Below are 18,322 nucleotides of genomic sequence, written 5' to 3'. Positions count from 1 at the left end.
AGGGACTTCCTACTCCTGCCTTGAGTTTACAGAAGCCACGTACTAGTGAAACGTTGTCTTAAGCCACTTAGCCATGAGAGTCCACCCTTCACTTTGAACCGTGTCCGTGGGCTGGAGACCGCCGTCACAGCACAGGGCGTTTCCGACGTTGCCCCATGTTTATCAGGAGTTGGTAGCTCAGAGCTTCTTGCCCCAGTCATTCCTGAGAGCAGCAGCCTTGGGCACGCCGATGCACGGTCTTCCTGACCAACAGGAAATGAGTGTGATTTCTCTGTAGGGCTGGCTTCTGAACAAGCTCTTTGAGTCAGTCACCTTTTGCTCCGCCCTTGTTCGGTCAGAGTTTCTGTTCAAGCCCCATGAGCAGTGAGCCTGCTGTGTGTGGATCTGGAGAATTCTTTTCAAGTCTGCCTTGCTTTCCACTCTGATGGCTCCCCTGTGGGTGCTGCCCGTGCGTACAGCCCTCTGCAGCCCCAAAGATGACTGCAATCTTAGAAAAGCTCCTCGTACCAGGATCTTTCCCTGGGTCCTCATTTTGCTTCTGGCCTTTACATTTTGTAAAGCATCTTGGAGCTACTCGTCCCCTCTTCAGTGCTGCCCATCAAGATTTCCAGTGTTTTCGATGACTTCTCCAGTCTCCTTTTCGAATGCACTCAGTTCCCGCGGGTAAAGCTGTGGAATTTTCCATCCTTGAAGTCTTCTTCTCTCCATGGGCAAAGCTTCTGCAGGGCTACACTAGACCTGGGGGCTGGAAAGTCAGCTTGCTTCTCCTGGAAAACCATCCTCTTCTGAGTGGGAACCGAGTGAGGGGAGATGTCCCTTGAAGTTCTCAGGTTACCCTCTTGGCACGCGACCTCTGCCCCACGAGAGGGTCAGAGTCCCATATTCCTGGCCTGATTGATCCGTGGCAGAGTCCTGTCCTTCTAGCAGAAACCGGGTGGGCAAAGTGAGTGTTACGGGTTAATGAATATGTTCAAATAAAAAATGGCAGGCTGAAGTCCTAACCCCAGTACCCCAGTGTTGGCTGATTTGGAATAGGGTCTTGTCAGAGGCAATCAAGTCAAAATGAGGTCATTAGAATGGGTCCTCCTTCAATATGACTGGTGTCCCTCTAAAAAGGGGAAAGAGAACACAGAGACAGATGCCCACGGAGGAAAGTGGTGTGAAGATGCACCGGGAGAAACCCCATGGGACGGAACGGCAGCCCACGAGGCGGCTGCAGACCGTCGGATGCTGAGACGAGCTGAGGAAGGATTTCCCGGCAGGTCCCACGGAGACAGGAGGCCATGGACACTTTGACCCTGGACTTCCGCCTTCCAGAGTTGTAAGACCCTAGAGTGCTGTTCAGGTGTCGCTTCCATGGCACTTTGTCCTGGTGGCCCGAGGAAGCCCCACCCTCAGCCGAGAGTGCCCGACTCCCACCACCCGGGGCTGTGGCGACAGGAGATGCGGGGGGCCTGCTGCTTCTGGGGTGCAGCAAAGGAGACGAGGGAGAGGGCGCCTTATCTTCTGGACAGCGTCCACCAGGCAGGGCGTGGGGACGGAGCTTGCCTCTCACCAGGCTGGGCTTGGCGACAGGAGCGCAGTGTGGCCCCAACGCCAGACTCAGCTGCTGTCGCTGAGATTTAATGACCTTCAACATATCTTCCTCCGCTTGCTCTAAGCCCCTGGAGACTTCAAGTGGCTGGTGTTCGGGGTTTTTATCTGTTAAATGGCGTTTCCCTGGGGACGGGTCCACCATGCCCCTCACCAGTGTTCTGGAAAGGACTTTTGCAGATAGAACTGGATGGAGGAGCTTCAGCTCACAGAAGACCCCAGCACTCCGCCTCCCCCACCCGAGTATCAGAGTCCTCCCTTGCCTCTACCCACCCTCCGTTGCCGTGGGGACAATGGGCACCGAGATCCTCTCCTCTGTATGACAGCAGCGGGCCGAGGGCCGAGAGAAGTCCTGACCCTCGGCACTCGGCGGAGGACTGGGCACTGGTGGGACCTCGCGGGAAGCAGGTGGCCAATTCCAGGCAATGCAGGAGCATGGCGGGTCAAAGGGAGTCGGGAAGCAGGAATGGGGTGTCGCGGGGTTTCTCCACATAGGGACGGGGTAAGGGAGTGGGCGCTGGATTGGCAGCTCCAGCAGGGCCCCTGCCAGGTGTACATGGCCCACAGCTGATGCCCTTTAGCGATAGTTTATTCCCTCTTTCTTTCCCTCCAAAAGACACTGTTCCCGAGCCTGGCCCTCTGGGATTCAAAGGCTGATTGAACTCAGAGACAGGTGTAGAGACGGGGACCAGCCCTTCCCGCAGGCCCGCCAGCCTCGGGACCAGCATGTCCCAGACGTCCTCCAGGTCTTGCCAAGCGACTTGTCTCTGAGGGGGCCACCTCTCCCACCCCAGGGCCACTGCAGGCTCAGGGCGCCGTGTTGTAGACGCCATAGTTGTCCTTCTGGGTGACGTGCAGCTTCCAGGGGAAGAGGCGCTTCTGGGAGGGGAGGCCCTGGGCCTGCTTCACCATGAGCCGAACGTCCTCATCTGACAGCAGCCGAACCAGGTCCCCCTCGGCGTCCTGGTAGTTCAGGGCGATGTCCTCCCGCTGGAACTCCCGCCTGGATGGGACAGGTCAGGGCTAATCAGGGCCCCAGGAGAGAAGCCGCAGCCCTGGGCCTGAGCAGAGAGGCAGGGAGACTTCCTAGAGGGCTCTAATAGCCCGAGGAGGAAGGAGCGCCACACAGGTCTCGTCCTCGGGCAGAGCCCACCCCATTGTGCAGACGGGGAAACTGAGACTTAAAGGGGAGAAGGGTTTTCACAGTACATTGGAGGCCTGGGCTCACATGTCTCGCATGCAGCGCTAAAGTCTGAAGAGCCGTCACAAAGAGGGAGCGGGGTTTTGGTAGGCACAGGGCCGAACAGAGCAAGTCCCAGAGAGAGACGTGCATGGAGCTGTGGAGAACCTGGTGAGGAACGGAACCCACCCTCCCGGCCGGCCAGTGAAAATCAACCTGACCTCCCTCGGGGTAACTTGACCCAATGAGTCTGAGTCTGATTTGCAAATGCTGATCCCATAAAATGATCCCAAGAAAGTGATTGGACAGGTCATCAAACACGAGAACAGAGGTGGGCGTCACAACATGGTTTATAGCTGTCACAGAGGGGAGGTGACCTAAGCGGCCAATAAAAAGCTGTCCACAGAAACGCCTTGCTCAGGGTGCGCGGCTGGGAGTGGGAGGTGCACACGAGCTAAAGAAACCAGAATCCACGTGGAATAACGAAGTCAGGTGACGTCCAGGCCCTGCACCTTTTGGACATGACTGCGGGCGTTCCCTTCCGTAATGAGCAGGTCTTACTTTGATAGTAAGAAATGCAGCCCCCCGCTCACCGTTCCCTAAAACGACTACAGCCACGACCTGGGTCTTGGAAGGCCGTGAGCTCCCTGAGGTTAGGGTCAAATTCAAGGCTTCCAGTCAGAACTTGGTTGCACGTCTGGAGTCACGCTCTGTGTGACCTCAGTCCGGGCCCTTTGGCCTATGCAGTTCCTCCCGGCTCTGTCTCTCATGGAGAGGGGACCACCCGCCTTCGGGGCCCGACTGTGCTACGGCAGGAAGCTGGGATGACACGGAACACCGAGGTCCTCGGCAGGTGCCTCCCCTCCGTCCTCACCGCCAGGCGCCCCGGCCCTCACCTCATGAGCTCCAGCAGGTCTTTGAACAGGGGAGTGCTGTTGAGGTCCTCTTCCACAGCAATGTCCCTGAGGAGCAACAGGAGTGGGGCGTCAGGCTGGAAGGGGACGCGGGTGGGGCCGGGAACGGGCTGGACCTTGACATCTTGTTACAGCACGCGGCTCATCTGGAAGGGCGTGGGAGCCACAGCCGGCTTTGGAGGGGGAGGGACGCCATGGGAGTGTGGCGTGGGCTGGGTGGCCAGCAGGCGGGGGACGCCTCCCTCCCGCGGCCACGCACTTGATGGTGCTGATGGTGTCCTCGTAGTAGTAGCAGCGCAGCCAGTTGGTGGGGTCGTCCTCCTCGGGGAAGTCCTTGAGGATCCTCACGAAGGAGGCTGGGAAGATGCCTGTGACACCCCGGGATGTGCCCTGAGGAGGAGGAAGGGGCTGCTGGTCTGCCAAAGAGCCCCCCAGGCCCTCTAGGTGACAGCAGAGGGACAGGTCTGGGTCCCCTTATGCAGTGGGCAGGGGCTATGGCTTGGACCTGGAGTGTTCCCAGAGGCATAGGTGGGACAGCTTGTACCCCAGAGCAGCACTGTTGGGAGGTGGTGGAACCTTTAAGAGGCGGGGCCTAGGGGGAGGTCCTTGGACCATGGGGGTGTGGCCTTAAAGGGGGTGTGGCCTTAAAGGGCGGTGGGACCCTGACCCCTGCCTCCTGCTACTGTTCCAGGTGGTTTCCAGGCCCTGAGGCAAGGGGTTTGGCTGTCCCGAGCTCCAACCGTGATGAGCAACAGGGCCAAATGATGGCGGCCTGGGGGCCCCAAAACTATGAACCCAAACAAACCTCGTCTGTTTTATAAGCTGATTGTCTCGGGCATTTTATTCTAGTGACAGAAAACCAATGAACAGAGCGGAAAGTGAGGAAGCTCCCGAGCTGTCCCGCTGGACTCGCATTCTGGTTTTGGATTTCAGGTCAAGATCTGAATTTTCTGGAGAGATGATTCACCTCATTCATTCATTCAAAAAAGACTTCTGGAGTCCCTGCTCTGTGCGGGCTCTGGGCACTCAAGGGAGATACATCTGTGCCCTCCCTGGGAGCCCACCAGGGTGGTAGGTGACATTTGGGCAATCAGGTGAGCCACGTAGTGACAGATGGTGACAGGTGTAAAGGGAGAGGACAAGGGGCATGGAGGGGCCTGTCGGGGTCCCCTAGACACCCCGAGGAGCCAGAGGTCACTTCCCCAGCCCAGGCCCCTCCCCTGAGCGCCAGCCCAGGGCCAGCTGGTGCTTTGTGCCCTTTGTCGCTGGAGCTTCAGGACAAGTGGACAGAGACATGCTTCATGCGCCTGGCACAGACACACAGACGCACAGACGAGGGTCGAGTGACACCCTGCCTGCCCCTCCTGCAAGCTGAGGCCGCAGATGACCGCATCCTAACACGCAGGACTTTCTGGAAGGCAGGGGGTGAGAGAACGCTCCCTCCTGCAGAGCGGCCGAGCCGCTGGGATCCTGGGATGGAGCCTCCGCTGGGGGCAAAGGGAAACTGCCGAGTCCCCTGACGGTCACCACTTGCTCCTGTTCAGTGCTGGACGCCAGGGACCCTTCCTCCTCCCCTCCATGGGGCCAGGACCCCTGGGGCTGGCCCTAGCGCTTCTCAAGTGGGAGTGACTTTGTCCCAAGGAGCAAAAGTGGACCAGGGGCTTGTTGGGGGTGACTGGCCTCTATGGAGAGGCCCCGATGCACCACACAGGACGTCTCCCGCCAGGTCCCTGAGTCGGCAGTGCCACTGCTGAGGAAGTGCCTCTTCACGACGGAGCCGGGTAGGTCCCCTCACCAGCCCAGAGCAACCCACTCCTCCACCTCGGATCCAGGGCAAGTTCACGGCCCCAGAGCCTCCTGCTCCCCACACCCTTGTCCCCCGCGCCATGTCCTCACAGGCTCCCCAACCTTCTGGGGCCCCAGGCTCTTGCAGATGGCCTCTCTTCCCCGAGACTCCCTGGACCTCCTCCAGCTCTTCCTCTGCCCAGCACACCTAAAATGACCAGCTCCGTCCTGACCTCCAGCTCTACTGTGTCCTCACCTCCTAACCTCCATCCTCCTTCTCACCTCCAACTTCATCTTCTAACCTCCATCTTCCTTCCTTCCTCACCTCCAACCTTACCTCCATCCTAGCCTCCATCCTCACCTCCATCCTAGCCTCCGACCTCACCTACATTCTCACCTCCATCCTCCCCCAGCCTTGCCTCCAGTCTCACCTCTAGCCAGTCTTTGTTGACCCTACTGAGAAGGAAGATCACGTCTCCAGCTTTAAAGTTCAGCTCCAGTTTGCTGTTCCCGGTGAAGTCGAACACGGCCTGTGCAGAAGCGTGGGAAGGACAGACATTCATTGAGCATCTACTGAAGTGCCGTACGCGCTTTGGCCTCCTGTTTTACAGATGAGGAAACTGAGGCTCGGGCAGGATGCTGAGGCCACCGTTTGTTAGTGGAGGGGCGGGGATGAGAGCCCAGGTCTCCCTGACCCCACATCAGGCACTCCTCCCAAAGCTGGTGGGATGCAGCGAGGGGAAAGGCCCGAACTCTCCAGACAGCCTCCTTCCTGGCCTCCCGGGCCTCGCCGAGAGCTGCAGGCTCCCTACCCCAGGGCTCTGCCCTCACTGGTTTGGAAGTGCCACCTGTGGCTTCGAGCACCGGGAGGACAGGACTTTGTCTGAGTGCTGGCCCCACAGAGGCCAGGAGGAGCCCTGGAGTGGCAGGTGGAGGGACGCCCTCTCCGCTGCCTGTGCCTGCTGGTCACTTCCCGCCCCTGCTGGGCTGGGTGCCCGTCTGAGGCTGAGGCGCGGCCCCTCCCTTCCCGCAGTGCCCAGACACCTCCCAGACCCACGGTGCTGCGGCCCCGAGGTGGACTGCGGTACCTCTGCCCGCGGAGCCTCCGTGCGGTCCAAGCTGGGGCCTGTCGGGGACACGCTCTTGCTGTGGAGAGAAGCGGGGCCGTCAGCCTCCCGACCCCCCCAGGGCCCAGCTCCTGCCTCTGCGCTCAGGGGACTCCTGGTGAGGACCAGGGCGGCTGGAGGGGCAGGACCACAGCGCAGCTGCCCCTGGTCCTCGGCCAGCGACCGCCTTCCTTCTCACCAGCCTGGGGTGACTGTGGACCAGGAGGCACAGAGGGGTGGCCGCCCACGCTCTGCGCCTTTCCCTTGTGTTCTGAGGGAGATTTCTCAGCAGAGGAGACCCAGGCTGGGAGAGGGGGCCACGGCTGCCTGGGGCACAGCTGGAACTCAGAGCCCCCTGCCTGGGTGACAGGGGAGCGCCAGGCGTGGGGGAAGGGGGCACTTGGGGCGCTGGCCGGAGAAGGGGGTGCTGCAGACAGGGCAGGGGCTCGGGACCGCCTGGCTTGGGGAGCCCAGGACTATTCCAGCCGCTTCTGGCTGGGCGCTTATTTTCCGCCTAGGAAGCTCGGGAAGGGACAGGCGGCTCTTTGGAATTAGGAGCAACGACAGTGGCCGGCCAGCCAGCGGCTGTAACCACCAAGGTTGGGCGGGAGGGCAAGTCTGCATGAGTGACTCTCCACGTCCCTCCTCCTGCCCGCAGGCACCCAGAGCTCTGAGCGGCCTCCGGAGTCGCTGTGCACAGAATCCTCCTGGGTCAACGCCCCGGGCCCGCGTCCCACTTCGCCGTCACCCACGCCAGCACACGCGTCCTGCGGTCCTCAGCTGGACCCCTCTGATAAGGAGGAGCGCCCGGCAGAGCTGGGCTGGTTCCTTCGCTCCTCTTCCAGCCCGCGGAGCTGCCCCAGCCACTCACACTTTGCGAGTGCGCGGCCGGAGCCGGCGCAGCGCCTGAGGCACCTGCTCCGCGTCATAGGCCGACTGGTAGAAGAAGATCCTGACGTCGGGGTCCATCAGCACCCAGACAGGCAGGCTGAGGAGGTTCTGCAGGGGAGGTGGGACAGGGTGGCGGTCAGCAGAAAGGCCTGCAGGTCCGGCTTCATCCCGCCCCAGACCTCAGCCCCTCTCTAGCGACGCAGCCCAGGCTGAAGGTGACACGGCACACGCTTTGCTCCTGGGGACCCCTGGCGTGAGACAAGCTCATCTGGAAATAGCTACAGGCCTCCAGAAACAGCACTCTCAGTGGCAACAGGTGACTGTTTCAGGCACTGAGCTGAGTGCATGTGTGTCCATCTCACAGTACCTGTGAGTTAGGATCAGAGAGGGAAAAGACCTGCCCAGGGCCACACAGCCTAGCAGGTGACAGAGCTGGGGCACCCAGAGCCATCTGCTGCTAAAACCCACCCCTTAGCTCAAGATGAGGCCAGATAGGGTGTGTTCGCCAAATAACCCCAATTAACAGCAGCTGTGGAGAAGTCGCAGTGAACTGAGCTTTCCTAACCCCTATTTAACAATGGAACGAGCGCAGGATGCTATTGCCATTGCGAGGGGTCCTGCCCTGAAGATGGCTGGTCTCCAGGAACCCGATCAGACACAGCGGCAGAGAGAGGCTCCTCTGGGCCACTGGGAGTCCCAGCTCCCCAGGGCCTCCCTCCAGAGCCTCCTCCCTCCTCCAGCACAGGGGGAGGGGCAGCCTCCAGCACCAGAAGGAGCAGCCGTCTCGGCACCCCCTTGAGGGGAGATGCCTCCCCGGCAGAGCCCGGGTTCTCTCCGCCTCTCCTTGGCTCAGAGCCCAGGGTTCCTGCAGCCTCTGGCCTGGCCTCCTCCTCCGCCCTCCTCCGCCCGCCCCTGCTGCTCCCTCCTGGCCCTTCGCGCTCTGGAGAGCTTGCCGCCGACAGCAGCTTCCATCCTTTTCTCAATGGATCCCGGCTGCGCTCCGGGAGGCCCGAGCGATGGAGGTGAGAGAACCGAGGCCTCTCGGAGACGGTGGTCGACTCGCCCAAGTCACCCAACAGTCAGCGTCAGAGCCCAGATGAAGCCTCCGGGTTCAGGGCTCTCGGGCTGTGAGGTCACCGGGCTGTGACGGGGACTTCCCTCTCCAGCTTCCCGCGGCCTGCGCGCCTCTGGTGACCCGGTGTCGCCACCTCCTGGGGAGATGGGTCCTCTCCTCGTGGCTCTGCCGGGGAGGGGGAGTCCTTCCCTGACTGCCGCGGCCTCTCCTTCAGGATGCTCCTTCCTGTGTCCCCTCTCATCAGGATGCCAACGGCTACAGGTGGCACCTCCCCGCGGACAGCCAGCCAGGATGGCGGGAGAGTCCACATGCAGCGTGTGGTCGGGTGCCGGCCTGTGTCAGCCCTGGGACCTCCTCTAGGTCTGCCAGTGGGTGGCCTGGTTGTCATTCCCCGTGACGCGGGCATTGCGTGTGGCCTCCGTGTGGCTTCACAGTCCACCTGCGGGCTTTCCCGCGGGGCACCTCGGGACGGGGGCTGACCCTCCACCCTGAACGCTGACATAGGCGCAGGCAACCCCAGTGGGCCTGGAGCGCGCCAGAGACCTGTCTGCTCCCAGCGCGGCTCTCGCACCTTCTCCGTGGCCCCCGCCCAGGCCCTGGAGCCCTGAGGGCTCATCCTGCCTCTCTCCCCAGGTCAGGCCTTCAGGACCTCAGAGGCCTGTTCCCAAAGCCACACCGGGCGGTCCCCGCGCCCAACCACCATGCCCTCCCATGCACCGAGGTGGCACAGCCTGCGCCCAACCCCCGTGCCCTCCCATGCACCGAGGTGGCACAGCCCGCGGTACCTTCATGTAGGCATTGAGGGCGGGGATGCGCATCTCGGCGATCTCCTGCTTCACACCCATGTAGACTTTCACTGTGGAGAAGGCAGAGCCATCCTGGGAGCCTGGCACGGCACGTGGCCTGGGCAGGGGCTGCCCTGAGGCCAGGAAGCAGCCAGAGTCCTGGGCTTGGAGCTCTCCCATGGCACCCGGAGCCTGGGCGACCACGCTGACACGATCGTCCTGCTGCCCTTCATGTTTCCACCTGCTCACACACACGCACACACACACGCACAAGAACACACACACACATACACACATGCACAAGAACACATGCGCACACACGCACACAGCACAGGCACACACACATACACACATGCACAAGAACACACGCACACACATACACACATGCACAAGAACACACGCACGCACGGGCACACACATACACACATGCACAAGAACACATGCACGCACATGCATACATCCACACACGCATGTATGCACACACATAACATGCACACACATACACAATGCACACATGTGTGCACACACATGCATGCACACACAAGCACACACAAGTGCACACACAGACTTACACACACATACGCACACACATGCACCCTTCTCAACTCCAGGAGAACAGGCTTTGCTCTGCTCCCGGCCGTAGCCCCATCGCCGAGGCAGCGGTCCTCAGCCCTGGGGGCACCACGAGTCCCCAGGGGCTTCTACACATATCGTTATGCCCGACTTCCTCCAGAAAAGGAACTGGAATTCTGGGGTGGGACTTCCCTGGCATTAGATTCTCTAGACCTCTCAAGGTGCCACCTTCCCGTGTGCCAAGGTGCCAAGGTGCCAAGGTCAAGCCATCCACCAGATCCTGAATCGCACCCCAACAGACGAGTCTCTCTGGGTCATGAGTCAGTCCTCAGAGGAGGGCAGGTGTTCTGGGGAAGGGCAGGCGGGTGACGGACAGCTCGGAGACACTGTCCTCTCCAGGAGCCTGTGGGGACCCGGGGAGCCAGGAGGCAGGCGTGGCACCGTCTGGCTCTCGGGCACCATGACGGAGGCTGGAGAGCTGTAGGCGAAGTCCCAGGGAGACTCAGAGGGTGGCCACCGGGGCGGACCGGCAGCCTCTGTGCCCGGAGGGGCTCCCCGGCTAGACCAGGGGCTTTCGCCTCACTGCCAGAGGAGCCGGGGTCGCCGCCGGGCCTGGGCCTGGCTGAGCAGGCAGCCAGCCTACCTGGGAGCGTGGGCAGGCTGCAGGTGAACCGGCTGGTCTTACTCTCTGGCCCGAACCGCTCCTCCAGCTTGCTCTGCAAGGCATAGAACTGGCGGTAGCGGCGGTAGATGAGGTACTTGGAACCTCCTTTTGTCTTCACCTCGATGACAAAAACCTAAGGACAGAGGCCGGGGAAGGCTTTGAGGTCAGGAAAAGAAGCCAAGAGGCAGAGGGTGGAGGCTCAGAGGGTGGAGGCTCAAAGGGTGGAGGCTCAGAGGGTGGAGGCTCAGAGGGTGGAGGCTCAGAGGCCCTGGGGAGACAGCAGGTTCTCTCGGCCTCAGGGTGACATTGGATGACTAGCTCTTCACTGGAGCTGTCCCCTGGGCTGGGGCAAACCCAGACTCTACCCACTAGATGCCAGTAGCAGCCCTGCCCGAAAAGAAGTAAGAGTCAAAATATCTCAGGGTGTTGCCAATGTCCCCCAAGGGGCAGAGTGGCCCTGCTGAGGATCACTGAGCAGCCAAGGGATGGAAGTGGGAGGTCCAGAGGTCAGAGAGCAAAGGTTCAGAGGCCAGAGGGCGAAGGGCCGGGCTCTCTTACGAAGTGGCTGGTGAAGCCCCTCTTCTCCTCGATGTCGGCGATGTTGGCTGAGATGGCCACGTCCTCGGGCAGCTGCTCAAAGTCACTGAGGGCGGCCAGAGAAAGGACCCTGGTTATCACGCCGCCGTGTCCCAGGCCTGCGGGCGTGAGGCAGGGCACGGAGCAGGCTGTGCCCCGCTGCCCGTGCCTGGCCGGTCGCCGGGCTGGGCATTCGGAGGTGCAGAGCTGGCCTTGGGCATGAGGGGGCCGGAGGGGACCAGGTGTGGCCAGCCGGACGCAGCCCAACAGACTGCTCTGCGAGTGAGCGTGGCGGCCTCCTCCACCGGCCCTGCTAGGCCTGGGTCCAGGGCAGACGGTCAGCCCCAGACAGAGAACCGCAGGGCCTGCTGAGGTGTGGATGCCGAGTGTCCCCAAGGTCCCTGTGTAAAGGCTCGGTCCCCAGGCTGGCACTGCTGGGGTGCTGTGCACCTTAGCTTGGCCCACGGGCGATCCCAGGACACCAGGCGGGCCGTGCCCTCCAAGTGGACGGTGGGCCCTGCTGGTCCCTCCTCTGCTTCGCTCCTGACCTAAGTGGTTTGCTCTGCCTGGGCTCCCGGGGGCCCGAGCAGTGGGCGCCCAGCCTTGGAAGAGGACCTCCAGAACCGTGAGCCAAAATCAGCCTTTTGGTTTTGTCTGTGGATGGCTCCGGGGATTTCGTGAGAGTAAAGCACAAAGGGGACAAATACAGAATCCCATAGAGAGAAGGACTAGCCATGCCGAGCTCGGGAAGTCCACAAAGAGCAGGTGACATTTGAGCCAGGTCTAGACGGTCACGTAGGAAGCCACCGGAGGGCACCGGGAAGGGTGTGCCAGGCGGTGGAACAGCCTGCACGAAGGCTCTGAGGCGGAGAAGGGGCCGGATCTGGTGTGGGCGGAACCTGGTGTGTCTGAGACCCAGGAGGCAGGTGAGGGTCCCCGTGCTGGGGGGGAACCCCAACGAGCAACAAAAGGGAGTCACGCAGGGCTTCAGAAGAAAGTCAAGCACAGGCGACCCCGGCTTCGGGACCGCGGCTCAGGCCCGGAGTGGAGAGGCTCAGAGGGGCTAAGGGGGGAGTCCTGCTGGGAGTTCCTGAAGGGCCCAACAGACAGATGATACGGGCCTGAGCCGTCAGCAGGGACAGGAGCAGGGGACACCAGGGACCCCACCCTTGGCAGACACTGCTAGCATTTGCTGTGTCCCCGACTTCTTCCTGGCCAACCAATATCCCTTCATTCAGAGTGGCAGTGTGCCTGTCCCCAAGGTGACAGATCATGATTGATCTGAGCTGAACAGCGGGACCCTGCTCCTGTTTCCCAGCTCCCTTGTAACTCAGCGCTGCCAGGTGACCAGTTCTGGCCAATGAGATCTAAGAGAAAATCTATTTTGGGAGCCTCTGGAGAGGGTTTGCTTTCCTGGTCTGGAGGCGTGGACCAGGTCTCTTCCCTTGAAAGCAACCATGAAAGCAAGTGTGATGTCTGGATCTGCAGCAGCCACAAGGCATCTGTGAGGCAAAACCAGGAGAAAACAAAAACATCTCTGGATTGCTGGTTCTGAAGCCACTGAGCTGGGGACCCAGCTCTGGCCTGCCTCTGCGCCTCCTTGTTATCTGAAAAAGCTAACCCTGGTCATTGTTTAAGCCACCGTCAGTTCCTCTTTTCCCTGGGGCCTCATTCCCAAGCTGTGAGTTGCTCTTCAGTTATGACTAGCGGGGTTTGGGCCCTGTTGGAGGAGAAGGAAAAATCAGCACCAGAGTGATGCCATTCTGAGTGGGGAGGGAAGAGGGCCCGGTCGGTGGGCTCAGTTTGGGGCAGGCTTCCCCGGGGCCCTCGGGCTCCTGGCCAACCCAGCGGGAGGCTGGGGCGCAGATCCGGAGCTAACCCAGGGGCTCAGCTCCAGGGGCAGAAGCAGCCAGCGTCTCCTGTGCCCTGTGCTTCCGACCCCCGGGAAGAGCCGTGGGTGAGCAGGAGAGTGGACGGCGACACGGAGAGAGGAAGCTCGCCCAGAGTGGGCGGACACCCCCGGGCACCGTCGCCAAACCCTGTCACTTGTCAACAGATGAGGGAAGGAGAAGCCAGCCGTGAGCGGGGAGGGGCTGCCTCGTCCAAGGCTCGCGGGTGTCGGGACTAACCTGTCCCTGCCAGTCCCCGGGGCCTGGTCCTCCCAGGGTGGGGGCGGCTTCAGAACCCAGGAGCTGCCACCGCGAGTGACTCTGGGTGCAGTCCCGGCTCCAGTCCCCGGCTCCAGGGTCTCTGGCCGCTGGGTCACCACCCTTGCCCACACGGACAGCCTGGGGAGGAGCTGCCCACCTGCCCCGGGGCCCCTGCGTTTCATCCGCAGTAAGCCAGGGGTGGGGCCAGAAGGAACTGGAAGGGCAGGTTGGGCAAGACCCCTCCAGCCCCCGCTTCCTGAGTGGGCACTGGGCACGGGCCCTCCTCCGAGCACGCGTGAGGCAGAGAGGCTAACTAACTGCCCAAGCAGGCTGGCTCCAGAATATTCTCTCCATCCTTCAGAGCCTCCCAGCAGCTTGCCTCAGGAACGCAGAGGAACCCCGACCTCTCCCCGGCTTCAGGACATTCCACGCAGCGCTGGCTCTAGGGCAGACACTGGTGTGGACACGTTAGGACGTGGCCTCGGCTCCTTGGACCTCACAGCTTCCAGGGGGAAGCCGGCCTCGCACAGGCCGAGGGTGTTTGGGAGGTTTTCCCCAACGGGCAGCGCCAGGGACGGCAAAGAGGAGTTGGCAGGAAAGGCCCTTCGGGACCTTCAGGGATGGCACGTGCAAAGGCCCGAAGCCACACAAGAGTGGAAGGAATGCAGGGAAGTGGGCGTGGCTGAGCACAGGCAGGGCGCACTGAGTGGCAGGTGCCACTCACCAGGACTTCCTGCCTCGGCTTTCCCCGGGGATGGAGGCGGGAGAAGCAGGTCAAGCAGGCAGACACACAGCAGAGGGGTTGAGGCTCAGGGCCAGGCCTGCAAAGACGAAGGCCAAATTCCCCCGTGGCCACTGCCAGCGGGGACCGTGGAAAGGGCCTCACTGCGCTCTGGCCTCATCCACGCTGCTGTAAAACGGCAGCTGAAGCACTTATGTCTTCAGATGGTCACGAGGTTCCACCTCTAACAAGCACGACCGAAGGTCCCCACGAGGGCAGGACTGTGCCCACGACACTTCCTCAGTGTGCAGGACGGCACCAGGCACTTAGTGGGTGCTCCACACACAGCTGCGACCGCCATCTGCTTTAGCAAGGCATGCAAGGCCTGGCTGCCTCCAGGGACAGTCAGGAGGCTCTGCATGGGGAGAGGCCGCGGGCACAGAGAATCCAGCTGGAAGCTTCTCTGGAGTGACCGTTCCCTCGGGGACCACACCCAGGTTGGCGGGGCCAGGACGCTGGGGCTCGGTGCACAGAGGGCTCTTCCTATGAAGCCCACTTTGAGCCTGGACGGGGAGGCCGAGGGCGGGAAGGGCCGGGGTGGGCCCCTAGCTCAGGTTCCCGGCACAAACAACTGCTCACACACTGCTGGCAGGACCAAGGCCCCAGTGGCCGCTGCAGCCACCCCGTCACCTGGCCTGAGTCAAGAGCGTCCCGCCAGGCAGACCTGCCCTCTTGGGTGTCCTCTGCCTTGGCCGCAAGCAGAGCGTGCCTGACCCACTCTCAGGAGCAGCTGTGGAGGAGCGGAGGCCAGCAGGAGCGGAGGCCAGCGGCCCCAGGACCTGGCTACTCGGCCCGGTGGGGGGATGAGGGGCAACCCCCCCACCGAGGGTCGAAGGCGTCTGCAATGGGGACAGAATGGGAGAGAGGAGCAAGCCCTGCTGGCCAGCCCTGACCTCACCTCCTAAACTCCCAAGAAGCAGGAAGTGGCCAAGTCTCAAGCTGCCGCAGCTTCCGGAAGATTCCGGGGCACGTCAGGCCAGCCTCCGTGAGCACTTGTGGGCGAGGCGCCGGGGGCTGGGCCGAAGGCCGATGTCAGCAGGCCCCCAGCGCCACCCTCAAGGGCCACGGAAGGCCGCTGTGACCCCCCCACCAGGCACCTGCTCCGGGTGCCGTCCCTGTCCCCCACACGTGGATATGCTCACTTTCAGACCTTTGACCTTGGGAAATTCCACTGCAGGTTCCCTCCCAGCGCCCAGGCTCCACCCTGGGCCCACCTCAGCCGCCCTCCCGCTGGCCATGCTTGAGGACTAACACGGGCACCTGCTCCCCACGTCACTGCCGTACCCAACCAGGCACAAGCCGAGCTGTGTCCTCAGGCCCCACAGCTGGAAGCTACTGAGGAAGCCTTCAGCAAGAGCCTGCTGGGCGAGCTCTGGGCCCGGGAAGGCCCGCTCCACGGCCTCGCCCCGACGCTCAGCTCTCCGTGCCCCTAGTGGGTCCTCTGTCCTCCCGAGGCCTCGGTTTTCCCATCCGTGCAATGGCAGCGTTGGACTGGAGGCTCTGGGAATTTCCGTTCAGTCTCCATTCAGTAATTCCCTCCGCAACCTGTACTGAGCACTCAGGACCCTAGGGATCCAGGAGTGGCCAAAACAGAGCCCCCAGAAAAGTCACAGAGCTTGCTTCTAATGGGGAAGCCAGTGGAAAAGACAGTCACCGAGGGGCTGGGCTGTGGCTCGGTGGTGGAGCGCTTGCCAGGCGTGTGAGGCACTGGGTTTGATCCTCAGCTCTGAGTATAAATAAATGAATAAAATAAAGGTCTATCGACATCTAATGAAATTTCTTAAAATATGATAAATGAGATCTGGTGTCATGCCAGCTACGCAAGTACCAGGCAGAGAAAGGAAACAAAGCAAGGGCCCGAGAAGGAAGAGGTAGGGTAGTCCCGGAAAGCTGCTCGTAGGAGGCGGCGTCTGAGCCGAGCCCTGAGGAGGAGGAGAACGAGGAGGGGCCCATTTGAGCAGCAGATGGGAGAGGCGTCACTGACCACCAGGCAGGGGAAAGCACCCTAGACGACAGAGCAAGACGTCTGAGCCCCCAGACTCTGCGTCCACTTGGTGTGTGACCCCAGGTGACAGGTTCCCCTCTGAGTCATAGAGTTCCCGTGGCGTCTGAGGGCGGCGGCCACCGGCGAAGGTTCCTGAAAGCCGATCCCAGAGCCTCGCTTCTGCGAATGCAGGCTTTGACTCGCCCAGCCCCTCTGCGCTAAGGAGGCCGAGGGACTCCCGCACTCACCTCTCGGCCCGCAGCGGCTGGGCCAGGGCCATGGTGGTGGGCGCTCGGGGACCAGGCGGAGACGGGTCCCTCCAGCCCGGGCCGGCCGAGCTCACCCCTCGCTTCCTCAGCTTCCCTACCTCGGGCGTGACCTGTGCTCCTGGAGGCCCCGCCCTGCTCGCTGGACCCCGAGGAGCCCCTCCTCTGCCTCTGGGGCTGGAGCCGCAGGCCGCCTGCACTTCCTGTTCCCCTTCTCAGCTGCACAGCCACTGGGGAAGTCCCCTCCTTGGGCACCCGTCTTCCTGATGCCGCCCCTGGTGCCAAGCCTCAGCTGGGCATGAGAAAGCCACTGGTTTAGCCACAGGGGGTCTGTAAACTTGGGGATCCCTTGTCACCCTCTGGCCCCTCAGATCTAACCTCCCTCCCTCTCCCCCAGGCCCGGAAGGCGAACTTCCACCTTGCCTGTCAATCCTCAGGCCCTGTCCAAAGGCCGCCTCCTCCAGGAAGCCTCCCCGGCTCCGCAGTCCCGTCCTGCTGGAGTGGGTAGTTGGTTTACGCCCCCTTCTTCCCTCACCCTGGTGTGTCCTGCCCTCACCCGGGACCCCGGGCCCAACCAGTCCTCAGGGCAGGGTTCCCGCCACAGGCCTGAGGGTGCCCTGTCTGCTCCGGCTCTTCCCCAGCTCTACCCTGGGCTCTGGAGAAAGTCGACACTCCTACCCTGCTGGCCTCAGAATCCCCCAGTCCAGGAGGACGCCCCAACCTCCTCCCCCAGCCTCCCCTCTCTGGAGTGCTCAGGAGCTCTGATTCTCAGGGCCCGGTGCCGCTGTCCCCTCTGCTGGAAAGCTCTCCTCCTGCCTCCTCAGGTCCCGGCTGGGAGGTTGCCCTTTGCTCTCCCCTACCCGTCACCCCGCCGGGCCCCTCGGTGTTGGTTCTCCCTACGGTCCCTATGCCTGGCCGCAGAGCATTTGGAACCCTCGGAACTCCTCGCCTGCTGTGCCTGTGGTGTGCCCAGCGCCTTCCTGGTTAGCTCAGCACGGGGCTCCCTGCAGGCGCCAGGCCAGCACCCGGCCAGTGAACGCGCTGCCTCCGCAGCCCCCACACGCAGGGCTGTTGGATCCTGCGGGGCTCTCCAGGAAGTCCACGCTGGAAAGAGGCCAGCCCCCAGGACTGTCTGTCCCACGCCCTCACCAGCCACGCCTGCGGGCACACGGAGAAGGAAGACCGCAAGGGGAAACGGTGCGGCGGGGCCTAGGTCCACGGGCAGCCCTGGATCGCCCAACAGGCCTTGCCCACAGGAGCCTGGGCTGGTCTCGAGCCGCATTAGGACCCTGGACTTGAACAGGGATCTGCGGGGACGGAGGTGGCCCAGTGGAGCCTGAGCCGTGGCAGATCTATCACATCCAAAGGGCCTGGGGCAGGAGCTTTTCCAAGGGTCACCAGGGCTTCTGGCTCCAAGAAGGGAGGGCTCCTGGCAACTCGGGCACCTCCCTCAGCTATCTCTGCCCCCTGCCGCCACCCAAGGGAACTTATGCCCCCAAAAGAGTCCAGGGTGGAGCCGGAGTCTCAGGGTAGGAGCTGCCCTGGGCCCACCACTGTCCAGGGAGGACCACCTCCCTCCCTCCAGCCAAGCCAGAGCCCTGGGCCCCTCTGAGACCCGTCCTCCCTCATGGACTCCTGGGGAGGCAGAGAAAAATGGAGAAAGTCAGAGGAGAGGACAAGACGAGGATGAAGAGAGATCCTCAAGCAGTAGCTGTTTATTGAACAAGGCATTTGGGCTATGGAGACAAATCCGCAGGGAGGAAGGGGCCACCTGCCCTGCCCAGGCACAGGCAATGCTGAGAGTGTGTCCTGGGTACTTCAAACACTCACATCCCAGCTCAAAACCAAGTGCGATTTGCAGGTTCTAAGAGAGGGGACAGGAACTTGCTCCAATAGGGGGGTGGGTGGCCCACACAGCCCGTGAGAGTGGACATGGCCGTCGGGGCTGAGATTTCAAAGCCTGGTCTGGGACCAGGTCCAGGCCTAGCAACAGGCCAAA

At 62.1% G+C, this 18,322-nt stretch overlaps 1 protein-coding gene across 2 annotated transcripts; it reads right to left on the bottom strand.

Annotated features, from left to right (window-relative positions):
* Positions 1–2,151: 2,151 nt before the first annotated feature.
* Positions 2,152–16,515, bottom strand: Ncf4 (neutrophil cytosolic factor 4). Of its 2 annotated transcripts, none has more exons than XM_047551409.1 (10): positions 16,306–16,510; positions 11,125–11,209; positions 10,546–10,699; positions 9,330–9,400; positions 7,450–7,577; positions 6,561–6,618; positions 5,904–6,002; positions 3,947–4,077; positions 3,670–3,735; positions 2,152–2,596 (listed from the first exon to the last, which is right to left on the bottom strand). In XM_047551409.1, the coding sequence occupies exons 1-10, from the start codon at positions 16,335–16,337 to the stop codon at positions 2,401–2,403; spliced, it is 1,020 nt and encodes a 339-aa protein (XP_047407365.1). In that variant the 5' UTR covers positions 16,338–16,510; the 3' UTR covers positions 2,152–2,400. The 2 variants fall into 2 exon arrangements, with proteins under 2 accessions (XP_047407365.1, XP_047407366.1); XM_047551410.1 differs by lacking the exon at positions 2,152–2,596 and adding an exon at positions 3,122–3,227 and having other exon boundaries at positions 16,306–16,515.
* Positions 16,516–18,322: the final 1,807 nt, after the last annotated feature.

The sequence above is a fragment of the Sciurus carolinensis genome, chromosome 4, assembly GCF_902686445.1.
Source record: "Sciurus carolinensis chromosome 4, mSciCar1.2, whole genome shotgun sequence".
In the NCBI taxonomy this organism is placed as follows: domain Eukaryota; kingdom Metazoa; phylum Chordata; class Mammalia; order Rodentia; family Sciuridae; genus Sciurus; species Sciurus carolinensis.
This window is presented reverse-complemented; position numbering and strand designations above follow the sequence as displayed.

Bases quoted from the DNA above. Each gene is read 5' to 3' on its own strand.
- Ncf4 (XM_047551409.1), bottom strand. From the start codon at position 16,337: ATGGCCCTGGCCCAGCCGCTGCGGGCCGAGAG. The intron at 3,736-3,946 runs GTGCGTGGCCGC...GTTGCTCCTCAG, and splicing joins GACACCATCAGCACCATCAA to GGACATTGCTGTGGAAGAGG. The intron at 2,597-3,669 runs GTGAGGGCCGGG...TGTCCCATCCAG, and splicing joins GACCTGCTGGAGCTCATGAG to GCGGGAGTTCCAGCGGGAGG.